Source organism: Solanum lycopersicum, chromosome 4 (genome assembly GCF_036512215.1).
Source record: "Solanum lycopersicum chromosome 4, SLM_r2.1".
NCBI classification, from domain to species: domain Eukaryota; kingdom Viridiplantae; phylum Streptophyta; class Magnoliopsida; order Solanales; family Solanaceae; genus Solanum; species Solanum lycopersicum.
In genome coordinates, this window is record NC_090803.1 from 60,049,490 (window position 1) to 60,074,363 (window position 24,874).

Here is a 24,874-nt window from a genome sequence, read left to right on the forward strand (position 1 = left end):
TGATATGTGACGTTATGTAATAATGCAAAACAATATCGCATATTCAAATGCTATATTTATTAAAATAATACAATACGATATAATACGTTATGAAGCAATTTGTAACAACTATTCAAATAAAATGAGGTCTTTTTTTAAAAAAATTGTATCTTCTTTACGCGAAAAGAATAATACCTCTATATTACGAGTATTTTTGAATACTAGAAAACTGATCCATATTATAAACTGTAGATTAATCAAGGTGAAGTTGATCACTCACATGTCGGTACCACACAGTATTAATTAATTTAGTTAATCTAACGGAATTATTATTCTCTATGACATGATTCTCATTTGAAGATATGTTTTGGTCTAATAAATAATAATGACAATTTTTAGTTGACTTTTCTCAAACAAGAGGTTAGTTTAACAAATCAACTCTCTACTTATATAGTATTATTTTAATAAAATGAATTATAATGGAACACATCAATGTAGTATCAAATACAAAGTGTGACGTAGCAAGTCGTGTAGTACACTAACTACTACTACGAAAATGAAAGAAAAATTTTCCTTTATGACATGGGGAAAATTATTGTTTAAGGTGAGATTTATTATTTCTTAAATCTTCTCTCTAATTGAGTTGGTTTAATATGTGCACACAAGAATATTTCTTTCACGGATAGTGGCGATTCAAACTAATTAGTGATTTAAAATTAAAAATAAAGTTGATATTTTAAAGCAAGTTAAAATTAAAATTAAAAGATATAATATTTTTTTTAATAAAAGTTTAATAAGAAAGATGTCTCATTTTTAAATGCATTGAGCTGCCCCTATTCACATACAATTTTTTGAATAATTTCAACATTATCACTAGTTTAATTAGCTTTAAAAATTGAAGATTTTGTTTGGGTGACCCCTACTCATCATCTATTATTTGACCTTTCGAAAGTTGTTCAAGGAATAGTCATTTAATTTCCTTAAACTACATGAAAAAATTTCGTCTTTTTCCTAAATTTTATTTCAATTTTTTGTTCATTATGTTTAGGTTTTGGCATTTTTCTGGGGGCGGCCATAGACTTCTAGTTATTGGCTTAACAAAACTTAGTAGCTTAATTAAGTGAAATTTTTATATTTTGTATTGGAAAATCTACTTAATTATGTATAATTAATTTATTTAGAGCGCAATTAACTATCATCTTTAGAACACAAAACTCATAATCTTGCACTTTAAACTTGGAACTCTTGTGAAACAAACATTCAATTAAGTAATTTGGATGGTAATAAGTCAACCGAAAAAGCATAGAGATTCGGTTGGTTAGTATTTTTAATTTTAACTATTCGGTGTTCAATATTTTTATTAGAATTTAACTAAATTTAGTTTTACAAGGTAAAGTCTCATATCAGAATGCGACTTTGTATAGTATTCAATAAGTCTCAAACTCAAGACCTCTGATTAAAAATAAAAGAGTACTTATCATACGAAATTATCTTTACATTTTAGCAAAAAGACCAATCATAAATACATGGAGCTGAAATATGAAATATATTTTTTTAAAAAGTAGCTAGCTAGATAGCTTTCAATGATCACTTAATTAATCACTACAAAAGGACCTACTAGTAACTGATAATGAAGTTTTACAACATGTATAAACAGACTTAATTTTGACAAATTAATTAATACTTCCTGGCCTCTAAATTTTTAGTCCAAAAAGCCTTTGATGAAGAATATTGACAGATATCTGAGAAGTGAGCACTTTATCCTTTAAGCACTTTGACTGAATTTCTAACCTGCAATACCAAAATATTACAACTTTTAATTTCATGATGTTTGATATATAAATATACTATTCTTTTCGTTTTATTTATACGATACCATTTAAATTGATTGTGCACAGAGTTAAAAGAAAAAAGGAAAGATTTTGAACACAACCAAGAGGAAAATTACGTGCTTTTCAAATTTATTATCTTAAAAATAATCGATAATCACATTTTAATGACTATAAAAGAATGTCGTTACGGGTAAATTATACAAATAATAAGTGTAGACTATGTACTTGTATATATGTATATGTATCAATATTGTACCTGTATCAAACACCCAGAGTAGTAATCCAAATAACATTGCTTTAGTTCCCAAATAGCTTTCTCCCTTCTTTGACAAACCAAGAATATGCTAAATGTTTTGCCTAACATGTTTATATAGAGATAAAAATACCTAGACTAGCTCTTAAATAATTTAATATCATATGCTGAGATCATCATCCTCTTGACCACTTACCTAAAATATATTATATTTTGCTCAAATATTAAGTGGCCAGAGATTCTATTACAAACAGTCAGTCTCTTTACTCTTACAAAATAGAGGTAAGATCCATCCTTAGGTAAGAATAAATTTTGTGTACGCTCGTTTTCTTCGGTCTCCATCTTGTGAACTTATACTGAATAGGTTGTTATTACTCTAATATTAATAAATGTTGCAAAACTAGAATTAATTAAAAAAAGAAAATCAGAATTCTATGAGGATATCTCATCCCGCCCATATACTAATGTCAGGGCGAAGCTAGTAAGAGCTCAGAAAATTCATCCAACTTTATTTGTTAGAAAAATTACATTATTTATATACACATAATATATATGTTATTGAATTCCTTCAGCTTCATATTTTAAAATTTTTTAATGAAAATTTTAGTTTCGCCGTCAACTAACACACTCGTACTTTTTAAGGGTCCAGCTGCATAGAAAAAAACAAGAATTGAGTGGATATTTGATAATTTTTCTCTCAAGTGCTAGAGACGGAAAGGAATCTAGAAAAGTAAAGATAAATTAAATTAAATACGTAATAGCAACAACCAACTACATAAATTAAATAAAGTGGCAATCACTTTAATTTCCTAATAGAAAATATATATCAAAACATTTTTAATCCTGATTAGTAATACCTAAACATTTAACTCCCATCCGATTTGCTAAATCACAAATTGGGACATGGTTATATACATAAGAATACTACAAATTATACATTTATACCTTACTTTTTTATTATTAGGGCCAACAATATTCTCTAATAAAAAATTAAATTAACTGATCTAAAAATTATTTCGAGTATCAAAAAGAAATTACCCCCAACTTCATCCCCCGAGAAAAAAAAAAGTCAAATAGTAATTGAACTTCATAAGTAATATAATTTGATTACTTTTTGTTATTGTTTAATTTAGAATTAAATTATATGTGAATATGTGATCACGTTCATTTTATGAAAAGTAGTAAACCTCCCCAAAATATCAGTGTCGTTAAGGCCAAATTAGCTTTAATTTGGAGATATTAATGTTAACAATCGACATATGTGACCCTACTAGTTGCACAAATGCAGGTCCAATTATTTGTAATAAATAAGTTTCAGATTATGAACTCATATTTTAAATTTAGCTTTTAGATTTCAATATTGAATTATGAGTATATTAAATGTCTGTGTTCTTCATTGTATTTTCATTATAATTAATTAGCCCATAAAAGTCTTAATAAATCATTACTTTAAGACATTGTCAACGAGATTGATTGGGTACTCATTCTATTCTATAAAATTGATTAGTAGGCATGGGACACAATATTTTAGTTTATGTTCTTTTTACAAGAAAATTTCTTTTTTATATACACGAATTTTTATTTGTATATTTATGCAAGGGATTTGAAAATATTATTTTCTTGAATATTTGTAAGAGCGGAACAAATCTTATTTCCTCAGAGTTAGGTATACAATATACACTTCACAAATTTATTTTAAGTTTTGTGGTTTCTAAAATAAATAGAAAATCTAAAAATAAACACACAAGATTTGGAAAATGTCATTTTCTTCGAGGTCATTTTTTCATCCTTCTTACGGCTTAAGTCGGCTGATTTTTGTAGCGTCTTTTAAATTAAACAATATTAATATCAATATTATAATAAAGAATTCATATGAATCATTATTTTTAAAAAATATATAAAATATTAAATGTATAAATAAAAGCAAACGGACAATAATACTTCATGAAACAAATTATAGGCTCAATGAATTCCAATTTTTTTATTTTTTTGTTAGTAAAAATGGATTCCAATTCTAAACCACGCCTACTATGTACATCTTCAATCTAAGTTTAATTTAATATCTTAACAAGTAAAAAATCGACAACACATCTTCTCAAAAGATTAGTTATTAGTAGCAAAGTTACATTTTAGTTATTAGAGTTTGGAATAATTACTTCTTGATATTAGCATTCTTGTTTTTTGAGTAAAAAGCTACTAAGCACTATATATATATATATATATATATATATATATATATATATAAAAAGTTGCACCTTCTTAAATAATTTTCGAGGCTGATAAGGTTATAGTGTGGAATAATTTTAAATATTTTTTTATATTTAATTTTACCTGTTCAATATTAATTTATTATATCAATTTTAAATATTATATATTGTGAAATATGATTATAGTAATAAATTAAAGATAAAAGGAATTAATGTGATAAATTGTGTCTTATTATTTATTTTTTTCAATTTCTAATACTTCTAGTTTTTTTTTTCTAGGTACTTTCTGTGCATGCACTAGAACCCCACTTTCTAATTTTCTACACTCTTTTTTTTCTATAGGCTAAACTAAAAAGAAATAGGGTGATAAAAGCTGACATTATGGGAATATTCACAAACTAATACTATTACGCACGTGAAGATCACTTTAAGGCAGTTTTGGTTAAAGGAATTAGGTAGGTTATGTTAATTTAAATTTTGAGATTAAGTTCACGAAGAAAATACGTTATTTGCTATCAGATACATTTTGAAATTCGTATATCTATATATATATAGGGAGAGAACGAGTAAAAAAGAGAGAGACAAACGAAAAATGAGAGAGATGAGCAAGATAGAGGGGAGGTGAAAGAGTATATATATCTCATATACATGTGAATCACTCTAGATACATATGTGTGAATAATCGTGTATAATATATAGAGATCAAACGAGATAGGAGGGAGGCAAACCAAAGAGTCAAGTACATGTAAATTCACTTAGAAACATTGTATTTGCTACAAATTACACTTAATTTTGATCTCATATAGATAAAATAGACCAAAATCTAATCTAATACGAAAATAATTTCAAAAACACACATGAAGATATGTAATTAAATTATAAACTAATGAAATTTGTGTTGTTTGCCTTAATTCTGTTCTAAATAATTAATAAAAATTCATCTTTAAAATATCTAATAGGAAAATTATTTAACCTATATTAAATGAGAATACTAAGTAGTGGAATTCTTATCATTCCTAAATTTAAGCTTAATGGAATGACCACAAATCTATAATTAAACACGATCAATCATATATCCTAACAAATTTCTAAATGCCTCGAAATTAGCCTGAACAAGTTGACTACATTTCAAATAAAATTAACCGTTTCCTATAAAGTCTCCTTCGACTATAATAGGTTAACTGTTACACCATACATAATTTATATCTTATATACTATCTAAATAAAGCATACATAAAAGGGAAAATCGTATAAAATAGCAAACTAATAATCTAAATTAAATGGAATAGCTAGGGTTTGATTTAATTGTGCTCCATAGCAAACGTTGACAAAAATTTGCCAGGCGTCTCTCTCCCAGAAGTCTCGCTCGCCACTCTCCCATTCTCGCCTCTCTCGCTTTATACACAGAAGTGTATAATTTCTGTTTCTGTTTTGTATAAAGCGAGAGAAAATTGTATATACACATGTAAAAATGTATATCTTCGTGTTATACACTTAATTATATAATTTACAAACATTTTACTTCAAATATTGCAGAGAAAAAGGCCAAAGAATTATACAATTGCAGTGAAATACAATTTTTTTTAGTTTTATACAACAGAAGTGTATATATTGTGTTTCTGTTTTTGTATAAAGCGAGAAAAACATATATCTTCTTGCTATACACTTATAATTATGCAATATACATACATTTTAATTCGATTCAACTGTATGCAAAGCTAATTATACAATTGCAGCGAAATAGGCCAGCGAATTATACAATTTAGGCCAGTGAATTATACACTTTTATATGTATAGCGAATTATACAGTTTTTATGTTTGCTATGGAGCGCAATTATGCAAAGTTTGCTATATTATACAAATATGATTTTTTTGTTTGCTATATGTGAAAGTTGCCCTACATAAAATCTGTTGTTTTAAAATTTTAACATTTATGTACTATTGTATAATGAGATAGTGAAATTTTTAATCAAATTAAGTTATTATTTAAACTAGTTCATCAAAATAATACATTTTTATTTTTTTTACAAAACGAGTATAAAAATATTTCTGAGTAACGTTTTAGGGTACTTTTGTTTTAAAAATTTAACTGATGAGACGACGACGTTAAATGAATAAACGTACTCTTGAGTAACATTTCACACCTAAAACATTACTCAAAAGTACATTTTTGGGGCTCTAAATAAAAATCAATTATTTTGTCACGCCACTGTAATTTTTATCAGTTGTGAATTTTAATTTCAAACTCATTTGAACCCTTTGATTGGAGTTGTTGTCTGCATTTGGTTGTATCCTACATCTGGCATGACTTATTACTTATAAATGTGTCCTAGCTGGTGTTGATGTGTTGTGTTCAATAATGAGAAGACTTATGGTTGCTCTTTGTGCTTTCGGAAGATTTCACTTTAGATCTCTTAAATCACAGGAAGAAGGGTTTGGAATTTCCCTAATTGCAGAAGGGTTTTAGGCAAATGCTTTGAAATTAAAAATTACAATTTAAGGTAATTGGAAACTCACAATCGATAAAAATGACACTCTGTATTTCAGTAGAGATGACAAATAATTGATTTTTATTAAGAGTATCGATTTATCCTAAAAACGTCTGAGTAATGTTTTAGGTATAAAATGTATTCAAAAGTATGTTTTTTATTTAACGTCGTTAGTTTTTATCAGTTAAATTTTTAAAATAAAAATACCTTAAAACGTTACTCAGAAATATATTTATAATAATTTTATAAAAAAAATTAAAAACATATTATTTTAATGAATTAGTTTGGTCAAAAGTCTTGAGATATTGACAAACTAGCATAGTAAGGACAAATCACATAATCGATCGGCTAAAGTAATTGCATTTATCAGTCAAATACGCACACAAATAGGTCAAACAAATATCCGTTGTTAAAATAAAATTTAACATCAATTTTAAAGGTATATATATATATGAAAAAATATGTATTTGATGACAATTATTTTGATGGACATTTATTTATGTCAATTTTATATAATTACATGGGCACTTATTTGAGTATATTAATTATTATATAGAATTGAATATATATGATATAATTATTTATACATAATATTGGTATATCAAATATACTATAAATAAACAACATATAAACTTGGGAAGTTAGTTAGATGAGAGAGAATGTGAGATTTTTTTTTGAATTTCAAAGAATACATTTTGGTTGGCATAATCCTACTTTGAAGTTCATTGAAATATTTTAGGATATAAATTCCTCAATTCAAATCACTTGTTCGATGGCAGCCCAATAAGTACGAAACAGGGCTTAAAGCCCATTAATAGCCTCTATATAAGATAGTCCCAACTAATATCCTCAAATGAAACCCTAATTTTACTTTCTCCGCCTCATTCTGGGCAGCTAACGACGCCGGAGTGTAGTATTGATTGTTAAGTTCTATCGGATTGGTAAATTTTATGATTTTTTTTTCTCTAATTGTGATTTGATTTGATTTTCGTTTTCTACTTTATTGATTTCTATTATTTTTTTCGATTTTTGGTTTTGAGAAAGCCCAATGATGGAAAATCTATGTATATTGAGCGGCTGTGATGGTTATAGATTCATCCGTTGCCTTTATGCATCACCTGAATATCAGCGGCAACCGCCATTCTTTCTCCCTTTCCTTGTCTCCTTCAACATCACACACTAAAGCACACTTGCACTTTTGCCGCTGATGTTTATGGTGATGTATGAAAGGCTTCTGATGAGTTCCATCACGATTTAGCTGTCTGTGATTTTGAAGCTATGAGATCTGAGGGCTCTTTTACAGTTTTATTTCTCTCAAATATTCAGTACAGATACAATCCCCTTTGTGGGTGTATAAATTTGCATAACCACTAATTATTTGTAATTGCTTGTGTTTTGTATAATTAATGTGAATTTTTAAAATAGGGTTCGAGTGATTTTAAATGTCTTACAGTTCATAAACTAATGAAATCAAGTTTATCTGACATATAATGAGCAAATTACAAAAAATTTATTCAATAATTATTATATTTAAATTATAATTTTGTTATTTGACTACTCTTCCATAAAGCATAGGAAGATTTTGCGCACACGACAACGAGAAAAAACTGATTATGATTAAAAAAATGTTTTGTATATTGAATGGTGTAAATAATATTTATTAAATTACGGGTTATCTCAAACCTTATATGAAATAATAAAAAAAAAATCGATGATTGATATTTTAAAAAACTAAAAGCATTACTGGAATCACTCTCTGTCTGCACCTTTTGGTAGCCATTGGTTTTGCATCACGACGTTCCAAAGAGTAACGCTGCCGCAACAAGTAGTTTTAATAGTGATTCCCATTTTTGCTACTCTAGCATCAGTTGGGAGCCTATCTTAACTCATCCCAAAATTTTTTATGAAACAGAGAGAACGATGAGCAAGAAGAAAGAATTTTAATTTTTTGGATTGTTACACTAGGATTTTGAATTCTTGATAATAATTTTGAATGGAATAACGTATTTTGTGAAATTTTAATTTAATTTTCAGTTTTTCTCCTTAATTAGTGGAACAAATAGATACTATAAGATTATAAATTGATTTTAATGTTTTTTTTCTCTTAATAAGTGCAATACTATAAGATTATAAATTGATTTTATACTTTTTTTCTCTTAATAAGTGCAACAGAGATAGAAAGTAATTTAGAATTTACACTATGGTATTTATGTAATGTATACTTGATATTTTATGAGTCACGTCGGGCTAGTCCATTTTTGGTGTGGACTTAAAAATAGTCGGTTCAACCTACAAACATGTGGGCTAGGCTGGATGGGCCAAACTATTTTTAAAAAATTATATATTTTTTAATTTTAATCTAAATTACAAATTATAATTTAAAAATATTATCATAAATATCAATAAAATAATATCACACGATGTTAATGTTACTACTTTTTAATCAAATTCACGAATAAAATTGTCTTTATAAAAATATTTGTTAAGGTAAGTTACCATTTTAAAAAGGGAAAAATGGTCTGATATACCCCTCAACTTTGTCATTTAGAGCTGATATACCCCTTGTTATGAAAGTGACTCATATATACCCCTACTTGTAAACACATGGCTCTCATATACCCTTTTCCTCTAACGGAAATGAAAAAAATAATAATTTTAATCTAAATTTTTATTATTTTTTTCTAAAAAATATAATCCCATATGAGTAAATTTAATCCTCGTCAAACATATTTTTTTTTGACTTTTTTTTGTTTCAGTGACTAATTTATAATTATTATTTTGATAATCAAATTTATTTATGTTTCACTAATTAAAACTTATTGTAGATGACCAAATTTTTTCTTCGAATATAAAATTAAATTACAATACACACATAAAAAAATAGTTTAACTTTTTATTCTTTAAACTAAGGAATGAAAGAAAAAAGACAAAATAAGAATAAGAAATTCAAATAATTATAATAAAAGAAGTCAAAAAATAATTTATATATGAAAAAAATTAAAATATACCTTGAACTTTGATAGAAGAATCATATAAACCCCTAAATAATTTTTTTAAAAAAATTAGAAGTAATAAATATAAATTTAAAACTAATTTTTTAACTTCCATTAAATGAAGGGTATATGTGAGCCATTTTGTAACGGCAGGGGTATATGTGAGCCGTTTGTATAACGGTAAGGGCATATATGAGCCACTTTTATAATGAGGGGTATATCAGCTCCAAATGACAAAGTTGAGGGGTATATCAGACCCTTTTCCCTTTTAAAAAGGGAAAAATTATACGGATAAGCAAACTTATATTATCTAATTACTCATCACAGCTATAGTTTGCTATAATTACCACTCGCGACTAACATTATACATTAATTACGTGGGCTAACTTCGAATTTGTATAATTAGTCATTTTTGTATATGTATAATTTCTCAGAATATACAAATAAATATGCATAATATACAAGTTTTTAGTCTATACACATATATAATTCACCGCTCTCCCACACTCTACCCTCTCTCGCTTGCCTCTCTCCTCTCTCTCCTAGTCACGCTTGCCTCTCTCCTCCCTTTCGCAATCTCTCTTGCCATATATACAATTACATATGTATAATATACAATTATCTAACAAATATACATATATAATTAACCTTTCTCCCACTCTTTTCCCCCTCTCTCTCGTCTCTCTCCTCTCTCTTCCAGTCTCACTCGCCTCTCTCCTCTAAATAACATGTATCTATAAATTGTAATTATCAAATTATAACTATGAAGAGTAAATTATTATTTTTTTAAGTGGCTATATGTGAAAGTTTCCCATTAAAAAAATTTATTAAGTTTTTTTTAAGTATGAATAGTTATATAGAAATATTAACCTAATTGTTTTGAGTTTAAACTCTCTTTAATTTTAGGGCAACTTTCACATATAGCAAATAAAAAATTTATATTTGTATGTTATAGCAAAATTTGCATAATTGCGCTCCATAGCAAACATAGAAATTGTATAATTCGCTATACAAATACAGTTGAAGCAAATTGTATAAAACGAAGTGTATAAAACAAGAAAGAGAAGAACACTTTGGCAGAGAACTGTATAAAAACAAAGTGTATTATCATAAGTGTATAGAACAGTTATATACAATTTGAATTTGTATAAAATGAGAAAGAGAGAAAGACAAAACAGACTTGACAAGGAATATACAATTGAATCGAATTGTATAAAACAAGAAAGAGAGAAATTAGATACAATTTGAAAATTGTATAAAACAAGAAAGAGAGCAAGCAAAAGAAACTGGACAGAGAAGTATTTTATTGTATAATTATAAGTGTATAGGACGAAAATATATGTACTTGCATGTGTATATACAATTTTCTCGCGCTTTATACAAACAGAAAACGCAATTTATACATTTCTCTTCTGTTTGTATAAGTGAGAAAGGCGAGGGTGGCGAGCGAGATTTGGGAGAGTGGCGACCGAGATCTAGAAGAGGGGAGAGAGGGGAACAAAAATATATGTATTTATACAATTTTCTCTGCTTTATACAATTAGAAACAATTTTTATACGCTTGTGTTTTGTATAAAAAGTGAGGAAGCGAGCGGAGATTGGAGGAGAATGTCGAGAGATATTTGGGAGAGAGGCCATGACAATTTTCTGCAAACGTTTGCTATGGAGCACAATTAAATCAAACCCTAGCTACTCCATTTATTTTAGGTTATTAGTTTGTTATTATATATAATTTTTCCTTAATTTTATTATATTTTTCAATTAAATTTTATTGGCCCACGATCCGGCCCTACCGATATTTCTCAAGCCTCTCAAATCAACAGACTTATTCAAGACGGGCTAAAAAGCCTTTTTCTTAAATGGGTTCCAAAAATCTTAGCCCAGCATTACTAAATTTCGGGTCAGGCCGGCCCAACGGTCCTAGCCCATATTGACGGCTCTACAGAGGCTGATAGGTCTAAGCTCTGAGAGGTGCTGTGGAAAACTCACCTTGAGAATAAGAACAATATTTGAGTGAGTGAACCTTATAGGCAAGGTAGATCCACAAAAGTAAGCATTCATGGTTTGAGTGATATCAGGGCCAATAATCGACCAACAACTTGGAAAAAATTTAGCACTGAATCCATCCGGTCCTGGGGCGCTATCTGGATCCAAAGAGAAAACGGTTTCTTTGATCTCTTTGTTAGTAGGAAACGCAGTCGACAACCTATTGGTGTCATCTATAATAGAGGCTTCAATGAAATTCAGTTATGAGAAATCATTCCTATCAGGATTCTGGCAAAAAATGCCTTGAAAGTATTTCACAGCTGCTTCAGCTACCCCCTTGTTTCCTTTTACCCATTGCCAATGTTCATCTTGGATCTTGTTGATTTGAAGTCTTCTTCTTTTGTCTTTCAAACATTATGAAAATAAGAGTTGGTGTCACCCTCAGTAAACTACTTGACTTTTGCCTTTTGTCTCATGATAGAATCTTGAATTTTAAGATACTTGCTGTGATTAGCCTTATGTGATGTTCCGCCACAATTCCAGCCTGATTTGGCGTCCGAATATGAGCAGAAGGATCTAGAGTTGTGAAGAGGTTTGCAGAGAACTCTAGAACCTTCTAGATTTCTGGAGAAGACTAGAGAATTCTCTAGAATACTTTAGATACTTTTGAAAGAGATTAGCATATTCTAGAAAGTGTAGAATTCTCTAGAATATGGACTAAAATGTAAATATTTTAGGGACTTGTAGAGTAATTTTTATTTACACTTAGACCCTTAGGAGGTAGTATAAATAGAAGGGCCTCTCATTTGTAAATGCATCCAACCAAAACAAAATTGTAAGCAAGTTTTCCAAGTATAATACAAGTCTTCTTCCAAAGTTCTTTCTAAGTCATTCTTTACATTCTCTTAATGATCTAAGTCTTAAAGTCTTACTTGAGCTTACAAGATCGTGAAATATTCGTGAGTAAGTTGTCAAGTGCCGCACGGAGTCTTAGCAAATACTCTAAGTCCGTGACACTTAACCTTTTTCAAATTGGTTCTATTGGTATCATTAGTCCCCGCTAGATTGACTTGTTCAAGATCCACAATGTCCTTTTCAAGCTTTTTGGTCTCGTTATAGATATTACCATAAACTTCTCTAGACCAGTTGCTCAACCTCGAGGCTGTAGTTTTGAGCTTTTGGTGTATGCTCCACATTTTGGATTACCTTGAACCTCAAGTAGGCAAGCTTCCTTGACAACGTCCAGGAATAACTCATGTTTTGTCCAGACATTAAGAAATTTGAAATATTTCTTATGCTCGTCTTCTTTGTCATTAAGTTTGATCAAAAGTGGAACATGATGTGAGCAAACCCTTGCCAAGTGAGTGACTGATGTTTTTCCAAACCAAGAAGCATTGTATAACATCCTGTCCAGCTTTTTCAAACTGTATTGGGAGCCCCTCTATTATTGCTCCAAGTGAATTTAGCCGCATCCTGGATCCCCGAATCAATCATACAGTTGAGGAAGTCAAAACTTTTCCCAATTTCTATAAGGAATGCCGCCTTCTTTTTCATTAACAGAACCAATAACATTAAAGTCACCAACTGCTGTCCAAGGACCTTGGATTATTGAGGATAGAGTTGACTTCAGAGATCTTTTCTTAGAGTGTCTTCGCACTTAGCATAAATAGTAGCAATGTGGATCACATTACCATTAGGGAGGACAATTTTGCAAGTTAGTTCAAAAGATCCAAATTTTATTATTGCTGCTCACTTGTTTTACATTTTCCAAATCACAGATGTAAAATAAAACCATAACAGTTGTATAAATATTTAACTATTGAAAGACAAATTAATTCTTGCATAATATTTTCTTAATTAATGTTTATTCATTTTTTAATTGACTCACCTATTAAAAAAATAATTATTGACATAATAAGTTAATTATGAAGTGAATAAATCAAAATTTTAAGATTTTAAAAAAGTTTTATCTTTTTTAAAACAATTAATTAAGAGTATGATAAGTAAACAAAATTGTTCTTTCTTGATTTATCAAAATGAACAAGTAATTTGAAATAATTATCTATTTTTGGTGTGGATTAAAAAATGATTGGTCCAGGGCTGGCTTGTCGAGCCAACCCACCTTTTAAAAATATATTTTTTAGGACAAAAAAATATGCGGTTAAGCAAACTTATATTACTTAATTACTCATCATAATTATAGTTTGTTATAATTATCGCTCGCGACTAACATTATATATTAATTATGTGGACTGACATTGAGTTTGTATAATCAGCCACATCAATCTATATTATAATTCGACGGAATATATAAATATATATGTATAATATACAATTGTCTAATATATATATATATATATATATATATATATATATATATATATATATATATAGACACACACAATTCACCTCTCTCTCGCTCTTTCAATCTCACTCGCCTCTCTCCTCTCTCTCCCAACCTCGCTTGTTTTTTTTTATACAAATGCATATGTATAATACACATATTAATTCACCCCTCTCCCACTGTCAGCCCTCTCTTGCTTGCGTCTCTCCCAATCTCGCTCGCCTCCCAATCTCGCTCTCCGCTCTTCTCTATCCTCTCTCTCCCAATCTCACTTGCCATATATTCAAGTAGATATGTATAATATACAATTATCTAACCAATTTACATATATAAATCACTTCTCTCTCGCCTCTCTCCTCTCTATCGCAGTCTCGTTCACCTCTCTATTCCCTATTATACGTAGCCACGAATTGAAATTATTAAACTATAGCTATGGAGGATAATTAAGCTATTTTTAGTGGCTATGTGAAAGTCCCTTTTTATAATTATTAAATTAAAATATAAATTATAATATAAAAATATTGTCATAAATATCGACAAAACAATTTACATGAAGTTTTTTATTAAGTTTTTTCTCAAGCAAAAGTAGAAATATATAAATAGAAATATTTTTTTTTAATAAATAGAAATATTAACTTAATTATTTTGAGTTTGAACTCTAAAATTTAATATTATATTATATTTTTAATTAATTTTTATTGACCTACGAGCCGACCCTACCGATATTTTTGAAGCGCCATAAATAGTAGGCTTACTCAGGCCAGGCTAGAAAATGTTTTTTCTTAAAGGAAATCTTACATAAATGTACAATAATAAGAAAATATTTACCATTATAACAATTTTTTTCTTCACTTGATCACTTTTAATTCATTTATAATACAAGTTTAACATATATTACAAAGATCAATTTATTATCATATACAGTACAAGTTTTAATGATGGATAATACATTTATCACACATTTTAATACAATTATTATACAATGTGTCAAATTTTTACCAAACAAACATAATATATTTTGAAAAACAATTATGATTCATCTATATTGCATAAATAATTCACTTTTAATAGATTTTGTAGATATAACATAGTATTGCTATAAATGGTAATAAATAAAAAGTATCGCTAAAATCATTAATTATTTATTAAAATGTGTCAATCGATGTAATTTTTCCTTTTTTAAATGAGTTCCAAAGATATTATTTCAGCCCTATTAAATTTTGGGTTAGGTCAGGCCGATCCAAGAGACATAATCCATATTGACGACTCTAAATAGAAGTATTATTTTTTTCTCTAATTATATAAAATTATGCGTAATATAATGCGAAAAAATATAATAATTTTAAACATAAATCAACTATAATTATATAGAAATAAAAAATAAAATAAAATATAACCAAACTTATTAGATATGCTAAATAATTAATAACAGTTATATTGATGAACATGATATTCTAGTGTTGGCAAAAATAATTTTTTGTTTCTACTAGTATTTTCAAATAACAGATTTGTTTTGCTTCACTCAACAACAAAAGTAAAACCAATACCGTTTCCATTTAAATAAAAGGGCAACTTTCATATATAGCAAATATAAAATTCATATTTGTATGTTTTAATAAAGTTTGCATAATTTCGTTTCGTAGCAAACATATAAAAGTATAATTCGCTATACATATACAGTCGAAACGAATTGTATAAAACGAATTAGAGATAAACTATATACAATTTGAATTTGTATAAAACGAAAAAGAGAGAAAGACAAAAGAAGCTGGGCAGGGGAGTGTTTTTATTGTAGAATTATAAGTGTATAGGACGAAAATATATATATTTACATATATATTTGCATGTATAAATATATATGCACACAATTTTCTCTCAAGTTATACAAACAGAAATGCAATTTATACATTTCGTTTCTGTTTGTATAAGTAAGAGAGGCGAGGGTGGCGAGCGAGATCTGAGAGAGGAACAAAAATATATGTATTTATAAAATTTTCTTTCGATTTATACAAATACAAACACATTTTACACATTCGTATTTGTATAAAAAGTAACAGAGGCGAGCGATACTGTCACTAAAAAAGAGTGGCGAACAAGATTCCACCAAAGAGAGTGTCAAAAATAGCTATATTTTGCTGTAAGGTATAAGTAAATCAAAATACTTAATTTAAATTAATAATTTATTATTATATACAATTCTCACTAAATAAAGTCACTTATATTAATTTGCGAAAATACATTATTTTCAACAAAAATACTTTTTTGAAAAATACGTGTCTCCGCAATCCCAAACAGGGTTTGTTGATGTTTGGGGTCAGGGACTTGACGAAGAGCTTCAACAAAAGTTTGAAGTTGAAGCAGAGAAACTGACAAGTAATGTTGGAGTTGAAGGCAAAGTTTTTGAAGAAAGCAGTGATTTCTTCCACTCTAATTGAGCATCCATCCCCTGCCAATCTTCAGTCTACTCGTCTTGCCATTCATGTCCGTTAATTCCCTTTTCTCAAAATTCAGTTTTTTATTTTGTGCATACCCAATTCAATCTAACTGTTTCTCCTTTTTTTTTTTTGAGAGCAGATGAATGATGATAATGATTCTTCTTGTTGGGTTTACATTGCATCTGGCTGCCGCATTTATAAAGTTCTTGTAAGTCCTTTCCATAATGTCTTTGTACACGTATATAATGATGTATTATTATTCAGTCTAGTCCTTTTGCTTTGTCTATTGAATTCCAGTAAGCTTAATTGAGTTGCAATCATTCTAAGTGATTGTGATTTCAACACTCATGTCTGAGATGTCCTCCACACCTATTTGCGCTTCTTGTTCGGGAGGTAAATTACAAGCTAATGGACGATTCAGAATTTTCACTAAGGGGCTCAAAAAATAAAAATATAGTGCTTTGAGATTTCAGTTCGGAACCTAAAAGATTGAATTTTGAAACTCCCTAAACAACTAAGCCAGCCTGTAGTCTTGTGTGCAAGGGATTCCAAGTCTATATATACACTAAAAAAAGAACTTTATATACATAAGTGTAATATTTGTCAAGGGTATTCAGATGAACACCTTGCCCCCTCCTAGATCAGACCATGGCTATAAAGAGACAGAGAGATAGATTGAGGTTGAGGGGAGGAGCTGAATAAGCTGCTTTGTTATACCACTTTGTTCTTTGTACTTATCTGGTCTATATATGATGATAAGTTCATATTGACTTCACAAACATGCTTGAAGGCTATTAGTTGCATAAACCTAAATGTGTTGATAAACATGTTGGATTAAGAAGCAACGGATGTTCAATTTGTTTTCATTTTCACTGTACAGATTCCAATGGAAAATTCATTGCTCAATCTAGGAAAGGAGGACCTTCTAATTCCTGAACAATGTGAGGTACACTTGCCATTTCTTATATCATGATGAAAGATGTTAAGTGTGAAGTAGCTTACTAGTATTGTTAATTTGAAGGTTCTAGAAGCTTCAGTGGTCAATCGTTGCCCGCATCGATCAGAAATCCAAAGTATAGTGCTAGCTGAAACTGAAAGTAAGATATGAAGATATTTACCTTTTGAATTTTTGCAGCCCTTCGCGATATTCTGAAAAGCTTGTTGTTATTATTTCCTTATTCTGAATTATCTTTTTAATTAATAAGAGAGGGAAAGATAACATAGAAATAGTGACAGAGAAGAGGAAATTTTGGAAAGAAAGACAAATAGCCTGCTATATCATCATATCATTAAATCGTAAATCTTTTGTCGTATCTTTTTTTATATAAGTTGGCATTGCATCATGCGTATGGTCCTGTATATTGAAGGGCTTTCTACCACTTCTTCAAGAACTTGCTGCTATTGTTCCTACTAACTTCCCTAGTTTTTAGCTGCTCGGTCCTTATTGCTACTACTGTCCATTAGTTTGCATGTAGTTTCTTTTATGTATTTGAAGTAGCTAATCTTTACCTTTCAACAGCTTAATGATCTGTCTAGTTCTCTACAGGCTCTGGTTGCTCAATGCTGGGAAGCGTGGATTCTTATGGTCACCTTATTGTCTCTAGATTGGATGCCAATGGTGACGGTATCTCTCCTATTTATTTCTCAGTACTTAGCTGAACAGTGATGGATTCTGTTAAAAATTAGCATAATTTTGGAGTTGAAATTTTGGTTTACCTCTGTTAAACCTATTTTTTTTCCATTTATATAGGCGTAATGCCACAGTTAGTTAATAACTAAATTTACCAATTATGGGGTCTGATGTGCTCATTTAATAGTTTGGTTTTGCTACTTACAATTTCACGAAGTATCTTCAGTAAAGATGCTATATTTAAATTACTATTACCTGGCATATAAGTGAAATAGTGTACCAACTTGATTTGAGAAACTTATGATCTTGCTAATTTGAGTAGATCTAAGAAAAATTGTTATTGACATGGACCACCCATGACTTTTACCGATGAGTTATTCCCACATTTACTCTAGCATGATATTTAGGTTACAGCTTGATGAATTCCTCATATTCTAGATGTCAACGGGCTTACGTATTCTGTCTCTCCTCGAGATTGTGGTGTTGGAGAAGGTAGCTGGGCAGGCCTGTGCTTCAATCCCACTCAACGATCCATGGTATTTCATCTCATATGTCTCCTAGGTTGGAGTCTGTAATCATTAATGTTGATGCTTCACATCTGCAGCTTCTGCCTGTTCACTTTGAAGCAAGTAATTGTGCCCGTGGGTGCAAAATAGAGGCAGTTGGTGTGGAGGCGAGGCCTTGTCCTTGTCAGCTGACTAGTTTGCAATCTATTTCTTGTTGTGTATTTACTATCGTGCTTCAATGTATCTTGTGTCCTTTGCCTGAGATTCTTCCAGATACACTAGTCTGCGTTTTTTTGACCTCTACCGTTTACTAAGAAATTTGAAATGATGGTATTGGCTAGCACCCGAATATCCTCATCTCTGAATGTGCCAGTGCCTGTTTTTATTTTTTTTGCTCCGTGTGAACTGGCTTACTAAGCTACACAACTTGTTGGTCAGTATACCTGATTAAAACAATGGGTTATTCTGGTATTATATTGGCTATTCAAATGAACTTTAATGCACCTTCTTTTTTTCCCTGAAACTTGTGAGTTGTGACAGTAACTCTAAGCACTTTTAAGTTGATGATTTGAACCTTAAAGGAAAATGAGACGGTTGATTTTTTTCTTCTGCACAATCATTTTTTTCCCTTTTTAACATCCTCTCTGCGCGCGCGCGTGTCTTGGAAAGTGTAAGTGTTTCATTTGTGGCATATTTCTTGCCTTCTGCCTGAATTTCAGTATTTCTGGCCTTTTCCCTCAGGCAGCTGTGGCTCACAGTTTCTCTAAAACCATTGATGTCTATGACCAAGATATTCATGTCCGCACCTTACGTCCGTAAGTGCTTATCTTTGCTTCGGAGACGGTAGATCATTTACAGTATAATCTCAAGCTTTTCATTTATTTTTTGCTACTATGCTTTCCATTTTTGAGATACTGTTTATATGTATAGCAGCAAGTCACAAAAAATCGTACATCTAGTTCATATATCCTTTCTAGACAGTCTGGACTGTTTTATTCTCACTTGGAGGCATTGCTAGACTACTACTACCATGGAAGCTTTTCTGCTACTTTGGGCCTTTTAAGCAATGTTGTTAATAAAAAAGAAAACCAGTAAAACTATTTCCTGATGCTGATTTAAGTACTCGTAACAGATATAAACAAATCTGAATAATGGTTTCTGCAAACCTTCTTTTTGTGGATTAATTACTGTTTCCATAAAGACAATTTGACTGTTCTATATTTCTAGAGCTCTTATATGCATGACTTGAGTCCTAAGTTTGCATCTTTTCCTTTGTGTAGGGATTTGTGTTGGCATGTCTTTAGATCTTAATATATAAACCAAAGAACAAAAGAAATCAAAAGAAAATGCTTGGCAATAGCTATCGTGTAGAAGAAGGTCCACAAAAGTATCTAAGAAACAATTTATAGAATTGGTTGTACCTGGTTTTATGAAAGATTATAATTGACATTTATCTTTGAAAAGGGGGCGGGGGGTGGGCGGTTCAATAATCAAGGATTCAATCATAAGCCTTCTATTGTTGAAAACCATCTCTTTGTTGCTCTGGTATTATTGAAAGCCAAAGATTTAGTGTTAGAGGAAGAGAATATTCAAAATGCTGAGGCACTACTGAAACTGTAAGATCTAGCCAGGTTGGAAGAAATAACTTGCGGCAGAAGTCTTGGTGCATATGGATCCCACAAAGGTGATAGGAACATATGGATCATTGATTGATGGAGGATTGGCTGAAGATCAGGAAGCCATAAAAGAAGAGATATGAAGTAATAATCTATTTAAAGAACCTGTCAAATAGAGACTCTGCTTTGGACAGAAGATAACCCCAAATTTTACGAGGAAGAAGAGGACCGGTTCCAAAGATTTCTAGTGAATAGGCGGAGGACAAAGCAATCAAAATGTGAAGGTAGCTAAGCCCCTAGCCCTAATGGTCTCACAATGTCTTTTGACCATAATTGGCAGCCCATAATTAGGAGGCGCCTTCTGCATGCAGTCCACATACCTAAGAATAATGAGGTTGAAAAACTTGAGCACTTTAACAGTAGTAATTCCAAAAAAAATTATTTAAAGAAGAGGATTTTAAGCCTGTCAACCTAGTGGGGAGCTTCCACAATTCATCATTAAGTTGCTTCAAAATCTCAAAAATGTTATGAAGAAGCTCATGGCTGATACACAAACAACTTTCATAAAAAGGGAGTCTATAGATTGTATGCATTACTGCCCAAATCACAAATGAATGCTTAGAGAGAAGGAGGCAAGTAAAGCTGGGGTAATCTATAGAAAAAGGTTTCAATCATGTTAATTGGAGTTCTCTGTTCTGATAAGAGAATGGTCTTCACTGAAACGGATAAACTGCATCAGTTAGTGCATTTCTTTGTTATAATGATAGTTGATGATATTACTTTGATACTAAAGTAAGCCATGCACTTGACATTGATCTGTCACTTTTACATTGAGAGAGGAAGTGTCAATTGTTTTGGCCATCTCTCACCTTACCTTATATAGGCTGATGACATTCTCATAATATGTGATACAGATAATAGACAGGTTGAGTATATAGAAATCATCCATCATTGGTTTTGGCCTTCTCTAGATTTTATAATTTATAGAAAACTGGAGAAAAGTTTCCTCTTTCCTGAAGTTCAGAAACTTGAGAACTGGCTGTCAATTTGGGAAGTAATATTGGATCTTTATCTAACTATGTACTTTAGCATATGCCTTTGGTGTGACCTTTAAATGAGTGTACATCTGTAGTGGAGTCATTGAAAATGTAAGGAAGAAGCTGTAATTGAAAAAGGCAATCCTTTTGTTATGTGGGAGACTGACTTTAATAAACAGTATGATGGATGCTTCCCCAAACCATGCAATTATCTTTATTCCTATGCCAGAATGGATAGAGGAAGACAGGGCTAGAAGAAATTTCTTATGGGAAGAGAACAAAAAGAAAAGTAGTTCTATCTAGACAGTCTCCATATGAAAGCTATAATTTATGTTGGTACCTAAGTTAGTGAGTATGAGTTGGTTGTTCACAGGTTGCAGTATGTAGAAGCTTTATTATCGTAGATTGCATTTTTAACACACGTGGTCTTTCAGATAACAAATATTTAATTTGTAATATTTTTTTTTTGGCTTAAATATATTTGAGGAATTTATTCAAAGAAAAAAAATCACATTGCAGATTGTGGCATCCATCTTCACTTATGTTCATGCAAAATTTGGACTTAGGTGGTGGAAATTCTGTATTAGCAGTTGCAGAAGGTTGCCAGGTAATGTTTCTATGTTATTTTGTTTCTTATGTTAGAATCATGCAGAGAATGTCTTGTTCTTTACTGATTCTTTTCATTCTCTGCACTCCATACTGGCTTCAGCTGACAATATGGGACTTGCGAATGAAAGAAAAGGGTGGTTGTGTGCGTCGAATCTGTGGATCTGTAGGAGATAACTTGTATGCAGTCTGTAATTCTTCAAAAGGTACTATTGCAGCTGGTGGAGCTGATCGTACTGTGACTGTCTATGATCCTCGCAGGTAGTCTTCTCTTAAGGCTTTACTTTGCTTTTACTGGTTGTTCTAGTGTTTATCTTACAGTGTGCTTGTGTACTTGATCAAATTTCAGATAACCTGGAATATGCCATGTTAAGTAATTTGTTCTTGTTTGTTGTCTCATACATTTCTCGTCTTGTGTATTCTTTTGAAAGGAATATTGCCAGTTATAGCTCTAGGATATGTTCACGCTTAGAAATTATATTGAAAACTGCAATTTTCTCAGCTTTCTGTGTTTGCTTCAGAGTCCTGATGGGTAACATAGTTTCCGGCAGGTTTGGTTGGGTAAGAGGGTTGATCTTTTTTTGCAACACACTGATACAATATACATTTCTATTACAGATGGTCAGCAGTGTCGAGATGGCTAAACTGCTCTAAGTATGAGGTTAATCTTGTCCTCCCCCCTCTTACTCTCTCTCTCACTCACACACACACACACACATATACACACATTTATTTGTATATTAGTAGTTGTTTCTGTCAATAAGGTATCGAAGGAATTTCTAAAAAGAAGTCCAGCCAATAGTATCCTTGTCTCAAGTGAGGCCACAATTGAAGTTGTCTGGTCAAAATTTTCTTTCATCTCATTTTTCGTTGCTTAAATCTCAAGTAACATTCTTTCTGGGTTCTTTTTCCATATCCTTGTTGTGCATCTTTTCTTTCATGATTCTTTTATTACACCTATGCTTTGTGTTATAATTACTAAAATGTCTCATGCTGTTACAGATAACTGGACTTGCTTTCTCTTCCGTTGATCCTGAATATGTCTATGTACAAGGCGTTGACTACGAGGTGACTATTTCACAACTTACCTTTTATAGTTTTCATGAATCTTAAATAGAGAATCTGAGTTTCATCTTTACTCCAGCATATATCCTCCCTTCCATAAAACGTAGTACTCCATAGATCCAAGTCATCCAACATTGATGTAAAATTTCAGAACAGCTACTAGACGTTTACATGAATCTTATATAGAGAATCTGAATTTCATCTTTACTCCATCACATATCCCTCTTTCACTAAAACATAGTATTACCTATATCCAAACTTGACGTAAAACTTCAGCACAGTTACTAGACATTCCTTGAAAGGATGTTCAAACTCTTTTTTCGTTATTCCAACTTGTAACCTCATTTCCTTTAAACATAGTTCTTCCTGTTAAAATCCACAATTGCTATATGCTTTTAACGTTGCAGACAACTCCTACCAAAGTTAGGTACTTTCCCTCTTTCTTTCTCTCCAGGACTCCGAAGTCAATATCTCCCCTTACATGGTAGATTACATGTTCATCTACTATGATTACAATGTTATTAGTAAAAGCATAAAGCAAAAAGTAAATTTCTGAAAAAGTAAAAGGACAAAGCAAACTGTTACATGTGATACCTGGTTCTTGCAATTTAGTTGTTCCCTTCTGCAGATTTTTTTCCCTTTTCATCTTTAACATTACCATTCGCTATTGCCAATTTTGAAAACATCAGTCTGAACATAGAGACCCTCGGCGGTCTATTACCCTCGGGTGTTATCCATTTTTTGTAATTTTGAGGGCCAAAATGACAATGTTTATAACTTGAGAATTTAAAAGGATTTGTACCACATCTATCTATGCTTTTATTTTAATTCCAGGCTATACGCGGTGCATTTGGACTTTTGTCCCTGTGACTCTATTGTTTGATAACAAATTTGATATATACTTCTTAACAGGTCATCTGTGGACGATGGCAAGAAAGCAAGAAAATATTTTCGTATCGAGGAGATTCTAATTGGCTCGGATTTAGCAAGGTAAGAACAAAGTTTAAATGTAGTATGCTAATTATCCGAGCCCAGTTGGCTAGTTTGCTGTAAATAATTGGCTCGGATTTAGCAAGGTAAAATTTACATTTGTATAAGACCTAACATTCTTGTAAACCATTCGGGGTGGCCCAGTAGTTTGGGCTTGGGACTTCCATGTTGGATGTCTCAAGTTCGAAATCCCTTGCCAACAAAAACAAGGAGTTTGCCTTTTGGGTCGGGCTTGCCTAGTGCACATTACCTCTCCTATGTGGTTTGCGAGCTATTGCAGGGTTTTACGCACCCAAAAGTAGCGGCTGCGGATTTCCTCATCATAATCTTGTAATTTCACCTCCATTTAATTCATCCAATTGTTATTTTTTGACAGTGTTCAGACAGGGATGTCTTGGGGGGTTGGTCCGACTCAGGTAGCTTATTTGTCGCTGATATCCGTGCAGTGAACGGATTACACCTTCCTGCTGCAACCAGTGTTTTTTAATTTGATTTGATTTTACGGCGGGGCAGGGCGTATGCCTGTAAGCCCCCAACGTTAAATTTTAACTTTTGTTGTTTTGAAGTATTTTTGCTATATATTGGTGTTATTTATACTTTATGTTATTATGTTTGAGATAACCTTACCCGTGTTTTGGAGTTAACGCCTAGCCTACTGTTGTATAAAACACCTCGCCTCACCTTTAAATGAACTTGTTTCTCTTCATCCTGCATTTTACTCCATCCTGTACACAAGTCATGCAACACTCGAGCCATTTGTTGGTTAACAGCATCAATTATCTTGATAAGATTGTCGTTTAAAACTCTGTATGAAAAAGATCAAGAGTGCCCCGAAAGCCCCAAAGAACGGAAATGGAATTTGATTTGTGTGGTTCCTTTTTACATATTGAAGTATTGAATAGTGTT

The 24,874-nt window shown here is 31.1% G+C and overlaps 1 protein-coding gene and 1 long non-coding RNA gene across 5 annotated transcripts; one reads left to right on the top strand and one right to left on the bottom strand.

Moving 5' to 3' along the window:
• Nucleotides 1–1,435: 1,435 nt before the first annotated feature.
• On the bottom strand, nt 1,436–2,185 carry LOC101268388 (uncharacterized). The gene is made up of 2 exons (XR_182678.5): nt 2,068–2,185; nt 1,436–1,770 (listed from the first exon to the last, which is right to left on the bottom strand). It is a non-coding gene; the product is annotated as an uncharacterized lncRNA (long non-coding RNA).
• Nucleotides 2,186–16,319: 14,134 nt separating this feature from the next.
• LOC101268567 (uncharacterized) lies at nt 16,320–24,589 on the top strand. Of its 4 annotated transcripts, none has more exons than XM_004237745.5 (13): nt 16,320–16,564; nt 16,658–16,726; nt 17,399–17,464; nt 17,540–17,615; nt 18,065–18,142; nt 18,587–18,684; nt 19,396–19,469; nt 21,827–21,914; nt 22,017–22,174; nt 22,532–22,574; nt 22,916–22,981; nt 23,891–23,968; nt 24,345–24,589. In XM_004237745.5, the coding sequence occupies exons 1-13, from the start codon at nt 16,460–16,462 to the stop codon at nt 24,453–24,455; spliced, it is 1,110 nt and encodes a 369-aa protein (XP_004237793.1). In that variant the 5' UTR covers nt 16,320–16,459; the 3' UTR covers nt 24,456–24,589. The 4 variants fall into 4 exon arrangements, with proteins under 4 accessions (XP_004237793.1, XP_069152557.1, XP_010320088.1 ...); XM_069296456.1 differs by having other exon boundaries at nt 18,065–18,136; nt 23,891–24,054; XM_010321786.4 differs by having other exon boundaries at nt 18,065–18,136.
• Nucleotides 24,590–24,874: the final 285 nt, after the last annotated feature.